The sequence below is a fragment of the Centropristis striata genome, chromosome 4 (assembly GCF_030273125.1).
Source record: "Centropristis striata isolate RG_2023a ecotype Rhode Island chromosome 4, C.striata_1.0, whole genome shotgun sequence".
NCBI lineage: Eukaryota > Metazoa > Chordata > Actinopteri > Perciformes > Serranidae > Centropristis > Centropristis striata.
In genome coordinates, this window is record NC_081520.1 from 7,251,256 (window position 1) to 7,263,393 (window position 12,138).

At 39.3% G+C, this 12,138-nt stretch overlaps 1 protein-coding gene across 2 annotated transcripts in view; it reads left to right on the top strand.

Moving 5' to 3' along the window:
* The window catches only part of nf1a (neurofibromin 1a), a 114,763-nt gene that overhangs the window by 91,910 nt on the left and 10,715 nt on the right, over window positions 1-12,138 (top strand). For both annotated transcript variants that reach the window (XM_059331950.1, XM_059331951.1), the window contains 13 exons: window positions 693-972; window positions 1,639-1,853; window positions 3,080-3,141; window positions 3,242-3,383; window positions 3,911-4,012; window positions 5,162-5,302; window positions 6,305-6,431; window positions 8,037-8,168; window positions 9,034-9,169; window positions 9,762-9,922; window positions 10,045-10,167; window positions 10,627-10,745; window positions 10,875-10,975. In XM_059331950.1, coding sequence (XP_059187933.1) covers window positions 693-972; window positions 1,639-1,853; window positions 3,080-3,141; window positions 3,242-3,383; window positions 3,911-4,012; window positions 5,162-5,302; window positions 6,305-6,431; window positions 8,037-8,168; window positions 9,034-9,169; window positions 9,762-9,922; window positions 10,045-10,167; window positions 10,627-10,745; window positions 10,875-10,975 — 1,841 coding nt within the window. The remainder of the gene's footprint in view (window positions 1-692; window positions 973-1,638; window positions 1,854-3,079; window positions 3,142-3,241; window positions 3,384-3,910; window positions 4,013-5,161; window positions 5,303-6,304; window positions 6,432-8,036; window positions 8,169-9,033; window positions 9,170-9,761; window positions 9,923-10,044; window positions 10,168-10,626; window positions 10,746-10,874; window positions 10,976-12,138) is intronic.

Here is a 12,138-nt window from a genome sequence, read left to right on the forward strand (position 1 = left end):
CTGTTCAGGAAGAACTCAGGATGCTCAAAGTGAAGTTGGATCAGTGATGGGTATTATGGTTTTGGCCAAAAATGCTTTCTGTTCAAGGCCAGAAATTCCAGTCTGTCCACCTCTGGCTGCTGTCACTGTTCCGGCACATTCTACAGCAGAAGTTAATTATGTTGATTGCTGAAGCCTTTGATCTTTTGATCCTTTGATCCATCTCTCACAGAAAGAGAGAACCAGATAAAGACAGACAGACAGACACACACACATACACACACACACAGATAACTTCATGTGATTTTAGTTACACACACACATGCGTGCGAAAGCGCACACACTCCTCCAGATACACGTTTCACACACGCACACACATTTTGAGGTTAAAGGGCATAGGTTGCTGTATAAATAGCTACTTGAAAAGGATTGCTTGTTGTAGGTGTGCTCCTTGTATATAATATAGTATCGTAACATTACTCGTATTAATTGTTTGAAATCTCTGAAGAATCTCATCATGGTGTACACACACCGGCAGTAGCCCCCGTGGCCCTTTCAGAATTTCCCCAGAGGAAATTTTCTAGTTGTTTTTAAAATACTTCAAGTGATTATGTGTTATGTGGAAGGGGATGTTTTTATTGTCAACGCCAAGGAGAATTGTCACCCAACCATCTACTCCGTGTTTTCAACTGTTCTCTTGTTCTTTGTGGCAGGTTATTGGTCGGATGTGTAAGATCATAGACAAGACCTGCCTGTCCCCAACGCCCACACTGGAGCAGCACCTCATGTGGGATGACATCGCTATCTTGGCACGCTACATGCTCATGCTGTCCTTCAACAACTCCCTGGATGTTGCAGCCCACCTGCCCTATCTGTTCCACGTGGTGACCCTGCTGGTAGCCACAGGGCCCCTGTCCCTTAGGGCCTCCACGCATGGTTTGGTTATCAACATCATCCACTCCCTGTGCACCTGCTCACAGCTCAACTTCAGTGGTGAGGACTTGTAGTTGCTGTTGTAGTATGGAAAAGAAATTTGCCAAATTCAACAATCTTACAATGCGTAGGAATAGTGTAGATGACTAATATGAGATTATTTTGAAAGCTAAGAGTACTCATACCAAGGTTGTAATAGTTTTGGATGTTTCATTAGTTTTAGTTTTAATTTCGTTATGATTTTTTGTTTTCAAATTCAGTTAGTTTTAATCCGTTTTTAGAGTGAGTTTGCTAGTTTTAATTAGTTATTATTTGGGAAAATGCTTAGTTTCAGTTTTTTTTTGTAATGGGGTATTTGTTGGGTGCCAGATAAAAAAAAAGTCACAATAAATGTAGCCTTTATTTCCTTTGTCTTATCCATCTCAGCCCCAATAATTTTATAAAGTCATAAAACCAGATAGATGAAATAGATTTCATATCAACCAAAAAGGTTTATGTATGAAAAAAGTTTTTCACTATAGCTTTAGTTAGTTTTAGTTAGTTTTGTAACCACATAATACAGTTTCCGTTAGTTATTGTTTTTTAAAAAAAACTCTAGTTTTTATTTTTATTTCAGTTAATGAAAATGTTTTTTCAATTCTAGTTTTCGTTATTCCATTAATAACTTTGACTCATACCAGAGTGTGTGTCCTACCAAAATAATATGTTTGTGTTCGATCATTTCAGAGGAGACAAAGCAGGTTCTGAGGCTGAGCCTGACTGAGTTCTCTCTGCCCAAGTTCTACCTGCTGTTCGGCATTAGCAAAGTCAAGTCAGCTGCTGTCATCGCCTTCCGCTCCAGCTACAGAGACCGCTCCTTCTCTCCAGGCTCCTACGAGAGGGAGACATTTGCTCTGTCCTCCCTGGAGACCGTCACTGAGGCCTTACTGGAGATCATGGAGGTCAGCTGAGAAATATTAAGCTAACTACATTTGTTTTTCACTCCTTCTCTCTCCCACCACTGCATCTTTTTAATATGAGAAAATCCAAATATCCTAGTTAAACTTGGGTGATATGACAGACAATGTCATCCCACTTAAATTATCTTGCAATATTAATTTTGATCCCAGTGTATTATATTTAGGGCCGGGACTCGATTAAAAAATTAATCTAATTAATTAGAGGCTTTGTAATTAATTAATCGAAATTAATCGCATTTTAATCGCATATAAATATTTGACCTGAGAACAGTGAGAAGTAATTTTTTTCACATGGATTTTTACTATACCATTGAATAATGACTGAATACATAAGCTTAAGCAACAAAAATATTGTTTATTTTTGTTCAAGTCCAACAGACCAGTGCAATTTTGGCCATTAAGTGTAGCTATAGCATATTAAGAAATATAGTACATTTCAGAAATTCAGGTAGCCTATAGGTAGGTAGACCTTCTGTAAACTATAATACTTTGGTTTTTTAAGTAAAACACAGTCCACGTTAGCTACCACACTAGCCGCTAGCTGCTATATGTTTTGCATTGAGGTGATACTTGAGGCTGGATGTGCTGCGGTGATATGTGAATTCCTTGTTGCATAGCAACACAACCATGCTCTTATAGACGCTTCCATCCGTTGGTTTTTTGTAACAAAATGTCCCATCCTCCACGGGGCCAACCAAAGCGTCTCATCAGCTTCTTCCTTCATGTTCACTGTGGTTTGTTGTAGTCTGAACTCATGAACGCTAGTTGGTGCTCCAGTATAATCGGGCCGCCTGAAACTCATCCAGTGAGAAACGTTCCGCGGTGCAAAAATAAATGCGATCAAAATGCGTTCATTTTTGGGTAATTAATTAATCTTAATAACGCGTTAAAGTCCCGGCCCTAATTATATTTGTTAAGTGCTTCTGATTGCATTACAAAACAATGAAAGAAGTAGATGGAAATGCAACTAGCATTTCTTGTAACCTCGTCCAGCAGCTGGATTCTTGTGATATCATAAGATAACAGTCTCACAAATCCAGACTTGTCAGGCTCCAAGTTATGCCTTTGAGACGAACAACTGGAGATTCTGAACAATCAGCGTGCTGTGAGGAGTTCCTGGCAGACACATGTTTGTGGTGACACAGAGAGGTGACTGTTCTGTTCTGTCGGTTCCTTTAAGTCTCTTTGCTCTGTTTTCTTTCCTGCAGGCATGTATGAGGGACATTCCAGCCTGCAAGTGGTTGGACCAGTGGACAGAGCTTGCACAGAAGTATGAACCCCCTCCTGCTTATTTTAATGCATCAATCTTAACGAGATGAATATGCAGTGTGCAACATATATGTGTGTGTGTGTGTGTGTGTGTACTTTAGGTTTGCATTCCAGTACAACCCATCTCTCCAGCCCAGAGCACTGGTGGTGTTTGGCTGCATCAGCAAGAGGGTGAGCCACTGCCAGATCAAGCAGATTATCCGAATCCTCAGCAAGGCCAGCCCTCTCCTCAGCATAGACCGGGTGAGAGTGCACATTCACTTCTATGACCCTTTCTGTTAGACCTATGTCAAGGGTCGGCAACCTTTTCTAACAAAACAGCCACTGTTGGCCAAAATAAGAAGAAAAAAAAATGTTATTTAATACTCCTCCTCTTCAAGGTTTTTATAACTTCAACCTTTTAAAGATATTAATGGGTGCATGTTTAGGGAGCCCCTGTACACATTGTCACTCAAAATTTGGATGATAATTCATCTATATTATGCTGAAATTGCGAAAGAATTCAACTGTGGTTGGTATTAGGCTTTTCTGTACCAAACGCTTGTTGGGCATGTTTCAATCAAAGGCTTTCTGTATTGTGATTATAATAATAATATGATCATTGGATTCATATTTGTAACAGCTTATCAGTACAGTGAAAGCATCATTTAAACCTGTATTTCACTGATTATTATTATTATTGGGGTTTTTTTTATATTTCTTTGTCTAATCACTATGTTATGTCCCTCCTCTTCCTCCGACTCCATCCTTCTCTATCTTCCCTTTCACAGGGTCTGGAGAGCTGTCTGAAGGGGCCGGACAATTACAACAGCCAAGTATTAATAGAGGCCACAGTCATTGCTCTGACCAAGCTGCAGCCCCTACTGAGCAAGGTATACAACCACTGTAGATCTGTCTCCATCTTTTTTATAAATTAATCTTGTAATAAAGTGACGACAGGTGCAGGAACACATAATATAAAGTGAGACACACCACACCTAACCTAACCATCAATGGAGGACACATGGGGCCTTTCTCAGTTCCCTAATTTAATGTCTCCTCCCTCCGTCTTCGCTTGAACCAGAACTTCTTTGTGTGCGCCATCTTAACGACCAATTTGTGCTCGAGGATGGAGGGATATTAGAGGAGCTATGAGCGAGGATACATGAGAGCATCCTATGCAGGAGTCTTTTACTGGTAGACACGCCCCCTTACTGGACAACACTTTTCCGTCCGTTATTCGATGCCGTAACACATTGGTGACTGTAGATCTCCTGTGCTGCTGGGTTTAAGATGAGTGAGGCATTTTCGGAATGAATATCTTCTTTGAGGCAACATCGATTCTTAATGCATTGTCACCTGTCATGGCTACATATGAGTCTGGACAGACATGGATGTAAACTACAACTAAACTACAAGTGTGCTTTTGTATGCACGCATTCACTCATACACTCACACATACATTTCTCTATATTATTTTTTTCAAGACTTATGCGTGATTGATGTTGCTTACCTCCTGATTGTTTTTTAACTTCTTTACTTTTGTGAATTACATACTTTTTGTATTTGCATTTTATGTAAATGCAGGGTTTACGCTTTATTCATTTAATGCAAAAAAAAATGTCTCCAGGAGGGCATGCCCCCAGACCCCCCTACTTTGTTCGGGTCCCCCCATCATAGGCTCTAAAGCTTGTTTTGCAGTTCTGTCTTTTTTTTGTAGTTTCTAAATTGCTGATTGATATTTACACGCGTACACCATCCAGAGGACAAGTAACCCTTTATCCCCGCTGCTGAAAAAAATCCTTGAGGAAACACTGATTTATTTTAATCATTTCTTATTCAGGTGAGATGTATCTATAAGCCTTTAGGGTTGTTTTTTTAATCTCACCTGCACAACTTGCTGCTTTTCTGTTTCTGTTGTTATATTCTGTTCTCTGGTACTTTTTTTGGTATTAGTTCTAGTTAGAATTTGATTTGTATTGATTGTTCGGACAGTCACATTGTGTATCCACACAACAACCCCATCCTGTGTGTGTTTGCAGGAGTCTCCCATGCACAAGGCTCTGTTCTGGGTGGCAGTAGCCGTCCTGCAGCTGGATGAAGTAAACCTGTACTCTGCTGGAACGGCCCTGCTGGAGCAGAACCTTCACACTCTGGACACAATGCGCGTCTTCAACGAAAAGGTAAAATACACATATTTATATTTATTTATTTATTGGATCTCCATTAGCACCAGCACATTAGCATAGCTATTCTTCCTGGAGTCCAAACATTAAATCAAATTGTCCATTCTCCGAGATCATCAACAAAACAACAACAACAACAACAATATACAGTCAATACAGTCACAACACATATACAATCACAAACGCTAACAAAGATGAACCACAAGACATGACGCAACACTTAGTCCATACACAACATACAAACACCACAGCATAACATACAAACACATACCAAAAATAAATAAAAATAGATAGAGGAAAAGAAAAAGCGGTCTCACAGGATAGGAAGATTGTTTATATGAGCACCCTTGTGGACCCGTACATTTTAGCTACTGCAGCTGCAACATTAAAAGAAACTGTTCAAGCGACAATGTATACTATACCTCTCTTTGGAATCTATTAATACGATGTAAAGTGGCGAGGAGTTCCACTCCAGAATGGCTCTGAACAGGACAGATTTCTTTAACACATTAGTATTTGCCCTGGGCAAAGTAAACCTGCCCTCAGTAGCATGTCTTGTCACATAATTATGTCGACTCTACTGTCGTGAGAAAAGACAATATAAAAAGTTTGGAGACTTATTTACAATAATATTCCTGAGCAAGTTCAACAAAACATAAGAGCTTCTTTGAGTGATAGTTAGCCAACCAAGTTGCTCATGCATATGTGTCACGTTTGTTCTATAGGAACACCATAAGACACAGCGTGCTGCTTTATTTTGGGCAACTTGCAATTTGTTCAAATCTTTCACATATAAATGCACACTACACACCTCTGAAGACACAAGGTGTCCTCTGTAGGACTCATTTTTTGACTCATTGTGAACATGAAGAGACCTACTAAATACTAATGCTATGTAAAAACTGGATCGTTGGGGGTCTCTGACAAGTTTTTAAAATGATGATATGACTCAATACAGCGATCTCATTCCCCTCTTCTCCTCCAAATGTTTATCTCCAGAGCCCAGAAGAGGTGTTCATGGAGATCAGACGTCCTTTAGAATGGCACTGTAAGCAGATGGATCACTTTGTGGGCCTCAACTTTAGTGCCAACTTCAACTTTGCACTCGTGGGCCACCTACTCAAAGGTAAAGCTGCCGCTGATCAGGAATAATATTCAGAAGCAGTCATTCAGCGCTTAATACAGTGTGATCTTTGTTGAATACTTTCCTGTACATGTGCATATCAATCATATAAAATACAGATGAATCAATGTGATTTAGCAGTATATTTTTCAAGTTCACATAGCAAGGGCTGAGCACTTGTGATTCAGTTTAACTGTCAAAGTGGAATGTCTCATTTAATGCTTAAAGCAAAAATGTTTGCAAAATACAGGGTTCATACGGATGCTTGAAATCCTTGAAAATGCTTGAATTATAATGTTGAATTTCAAGGTTTAAAAAGTGCTTGGATTTTGGATTAAGTGCTTGTAAATGCTTGAAATTCTTGCTGTATTTCTCTTGCAATCTGACTATAGATAACCGCATTTTCAATGGAAAAAAATATATATAGTGAATAGCCTATAGCCATCTGAAATGAAGAGCGCTCAGCCTGGGTCTTCTTGTTTCTGAGGTGTTTCTTGTTGCTCTACCCTGTATCTTCTTACTGAAGGGAGTTTTTCTAATTCCTAGTGGATGTGAGGGCTCCTGAAGTATTTGTGGGGCTTTCCTCCTAGTTTGGGTCGTGTTTAGTTCCACCAGCTGCCGGTTGATGATTTTTGTGATCTTACTTTTGCTCCTAGCCCCTAGATTCCCATACCAGTATGTTTTATGAGATTAGCAAACTACTTTTAGTTGTTAAGTGTAATACCATTGCTGGTGTGTAGAACCTGATAATGTAATAAATCCCCGATAATGTCATAAAAATCTGCACTTGAGTCCATTGAAAATGTAATAAAACATGATAATGTAATAACTTCCCGATAATGTAATGAAGTGCATTTCCCAATAATGTAATACACTTTTTTTACCAATAATGTAATAAAGTATAACATTAATGGGAGGTTTTTGATCAAATCCAATATGGCCGAAAACCACCATTGAGGATGCATTGAGCTCGGATTGGCCCAAGGGTTCCAGTGATACATCATTTGTGAAAAACGGATGAATGGGTCAAAAGTTAATAAACATTCAACTTTGACCTGTTGGTGGCGCTAGAGCTCTTGAGCTAGAGTTGCCTACACAGTATCACCACTTGAACCCAAGTAATGGGTGGTCTGCTGTTAAATTATTACAATATTGGGGAATTATTACATTATCAGGACTTGCGAAATGAAGGCTAACCTGGTTATACTTTATTACATTATTGTTAAAAAAAAAGGTATTGCATTATTGGGAAATGCACTTAATTACATTATCGGGAAGTTATTATATTATCAGGTTTTATTACATTTTCAATGGACTCAAGTGGAGATTTTTATTACATTATCGGGGTTATTACATTATCAGGAATTTATTATATTATCAGGTTCTACATGGTGGTATGGTTAAGTGAAATTACCCCTTTTAGTATCAAAGTACTCATCTAAAACATGCCATTTACAACCGTTGTGAGGTACTAGAAAAGCTTGACATTGGACCTTGAAAGTCTTTGAAAAGTGCTTGAATTTGACCACTGAAAAAGCGTACGAACCCTGACCACACATTTACATCTGTTGCTTGTCGCTGTCTGTGTTTCTAATTTGTGGTTTCTAGGCTACAGACACCCATCACCCACCACGGTTGCAAGGACAGTACGAATCCTGCACACACTGTTGGCACTCATCAGCAAGCATCTGAAATGTGACAAGTTTGAGGTCAACACCCAGAGTGTGGCCTACCTGGCTGGTACGTAACAAACTCACAAGAAATGGATCGCACGCACCATGAATCACTTGCACTTGCAACGTTTAACAGCATTTTGCCCTATTTTGTATTCATTCATGTGGTAAAGTATACAGTGAATGTGCTTCAGGCCAGTGTGTCGGCTGTGAGGTGTACTTCTGCTTCCATCCAGATTTCCTGAAAGCAAATGAGTTAGCAGGACTTGGGAGGAGAGACAGGATAGAAACATGTATTTTAAAAATGATGCAAGGGGTCGCTTTATTTAACATGGCATGAATATAAAAAAGAAATGTGAAAAAAGTTATTTTTTAAAAATAAATTCTTCTTTTCAAACCGAAAAATAAACAACAACATAAACTACAACAACGTAGGCTAGATGCATATACGTATACATCCACATAGACACCATTATACAGATGTACATATAAACATTTACACACATACAGTATATATAGCCTGAGACATGTACATGCATCTGCCCCGTCTAAGTAATAAGATAAATATAAGAACCAGTTAACTTAATATTCAATACGCAGTAGTAGGCTGAAGTAAAACATACTTATCTAGGCCTCTCCCCTGGTACTCCACACTTTCAAATAAGACATTTTCTCTATATATGGCCACTTAATGTCAAAAAAATATATATTATTATTATTTATTTATTTATTTTCTTATCAGGCAACCATAGTATATCAAACAATTTAGATCTGAGAAAATTCTATTACTCCTGCAAAGAAAACGAACGAACAAACAAACAAATAATAACAATCGAACCACTACTCAGTACTGTATATGTGATGGTTGTGGTGGTGTGGTTGGTTTGCCTCGCTACCCTTGATGACCATCACTCCTTATTGTTTTTGTGCAGCTCTGCTCACTGTATCTGAGGAGGTACGAAGTCGCTGCAGCCTCAAACACAGGAAGTCACTATTGATATCTGACCTCTCCATGGACCCAGTGCCCATGGACACATATTCCAGTCACATCACTGATCCCAGCTGCAGGTGAGGCAATAAACAGGACAACTATATACTTGGGTTGTTTTTTTTGTTTTTGTTATTTTGCTTTTTTCATTGTCATTGTTTTAAAATGTGTTATCAAGTTGTCTTACAGGCGAGCTCAGTGGCTTCTTTTAAATCTCTTTTAAAAACTCACTTTTATCGATCGGCCTTCTCTTAACCCATTGAAGCCTGTAAAGCGGATATGTCGTTTTGTAGTATTTGTATAAGCTCTCAAATACTTGAATTTCATTTCTAACTGCTATAGAGGCTGAAAAATATATTATTTAGGAGAAGCGTTGACACTTCTGTTGAATTTCCAGAAAAACTTCAGGTCTTAGGGGCTTATTTTAAAATCGCTCAGAGGTTTTACAGGCGTTTTAGGCGTCAATGGGTTAATTTCCTTTTATTATCGTTGTATGATTACCTTGTTGTGATTGGTGATTTTAAATTTACATTTTATAAGTCCAATGTAATTTCTTCTTGTTGTTTTATTTGTTTGTTGTCAGTTAACCTTGTAACTTGTTTTTGAAAGGTGCTATATAAATAAAGTTAGTATTATTATTATGTACCTGAACTTTTGTTCCGTTCAACTCAGAACTCTGCGAGAGACTCAGCCGTGGACGTCTCCTCAGGTTTCAGAGCGCTACCTTTCAGCCCATCACTACCCCACAGTGGGCCAGATCAGCCCACGAACTCGCAAGTCCATGAGTCTGGACATGGGTCAGCCGTCACAGGCCAACACCAAAAAGCTGTTGGGTACGATTTATACCTTTGCTTTGCACAGTACATGTTTATCTTACATAAAGAGGAGCCTACCTTAAATCTCCACATTGTATATGTATCTGTTGTGTTTGTTTGTTTGTTTGTTTGTTTACCAGGCACCAGGAAGAGCTTCGATCATCTCATATCAGACTCTAAAGCACCAAAGAGACCAGAGATGGAGTCGGGTATGACCACCCCTCCCAAGATGAGGCGTGTAGCAGAGAATGACTACGAGATAGGTGAGATGGCAATCCTTGCATATTTACCTGATACAGTTTCTTTGAGGAGATATTTCATGTAAATCCTCCATGTAAATCCTTAACACTCAGAACTCTCAACACCCACACAGGATAAATTAATTAAAAGGTGCAATAAAACGGACATGTGCAATACAATTGATATGTGCAAAACACTCAATTTACCTCATGTATAAATTATAGCATTTTAAGTAGCCATTTATTTATTTTTATACTTATTGATTACATCACATGTACTTGTTCTTGTTTTTGTCCTTGTTTAGCTCGGTATTTTTTAAATGTTTTTACTCATGATGTTTTTGTGTTATGATTGTCATAACTATGCACCTTATGCAGTGGCACTTTCAATTTCGTTGTATAGTGAACTATATAATGACAATAAAGACTATTTGATTTGATTTGATTTGATTTAATTTGATTTAATTTGATTTATAAATCCAGAGACACAAAGAATTGGAAACTCTCACCTTCGTAAGGTGTCAGTGTCAGAGTCCAACGTGCTGCTGGATGAGGAGGTGCTGACTGACCCAAAGATCCAGGCTCTACTACTCACTGTGCTGGTGAGGAAACACTTAGTCTTTACAAAGTTGAAAGCTATGTAGCATGACGAATAGAAATCAAATGCTGTTATTTTGTGTTTCCTAGTCACTGACTCTGTTTGTTAATAGAGTGTTGCTCTGATTTTCCAGGCTACCCAGGTCAAATACACCACTGATGACTTTGACCAGCGAATTCTGTACGAGTACTTGGCCGAAGCTAGTGTAGTCTTCCCCAGGGTTTTCCCAGTTGTGTAAGTAGCCAACAAATTGCCTTTGTCTTGGTCAGGTTGTTTTCTGAGCTGTGTTGGACTTTTTGGGGCCATTGGTAGAGTCTAAAGAGAGGTTGTCCCTCGGTTCCTATTAACTGACACCCAGCCAGGGATGTAAATGGAAACTGGTCCAACACATTTTTAGTCTAATCCGGTACCAGAGAGGATCCCAGATCTTTCAGCCCCGAGCACATGGCTCCTAGTTATTGGATGGAGCATTTTCCTGTTGCCAGTTTTGGTGTTGGTGTTCTGGTCAAATTATTCTGGGGCAAGTGATGGTCACAAATTAACAAACACATTTTAACTCTTCTTCATGCCCAGAATATATGAGGTGAGGCCAAAACCCCGGCGCTAGCCCGGCGCTAGCCCGGCCCTTGCCCGGCGCTAGCCCGGCCCTTGCCCGGCGCTAGCCCGGCGCTAGCCCGGCGTTAGCCCGGCCCTAGCCCGGCGCTAGCCCGGCCCTAGCCCGGCGCTAGCCCGGCCCTTGCATCTGGAGTTCAACCCTAACCCAGCCTAGCAAACTGACACTAACATTTAAAGGCCTCAAACATAACAATGCCACTGATAATGAAACCCACAGAAAAAATAGGTACATGTTGTGATTTTTGTGATCGTGAGATTTATGGTTTAGTTTGCTTTTTTGATGTTACTTTCTGTTGACTTACAGAAACTAAGGAACACATTTCTTCTCCAGCTGGGTAACATTTAAAAAATAACTTCAGTTCACAAAATTCTTGGTTGTAGCAGGTTAATGGTGCATTCACATACTCCTTGGAATGTCCCATTTCCAGAGCACAACTTGCTTTGCCTTAAATGGGAACAATGTGGACACTACAAAGATGATGTGTGGTATTTTTTTTTGCCCATAGCGTTTAAACAACATGTCGATAGTTGTTTTCAGTATTTGTGTGACAAAAAAAGGCAAAGGATTTGATCAAGTAAGCCATGAAGCATCAGGAAACTAATTTTTCCAATTATTCCGACTCCACTGAATGCAGCACAAATGCCCTTTAGATCACTGGTCAGTGACATTTCTGTAACATTGTGTTAGGCTTGAATAGCTTTATCAATGTAAATTTACACATGGTGACTGGTAATGCACTTTATATGTATGATTTAGACATAACAAGAGGTGTTTGTGTCTA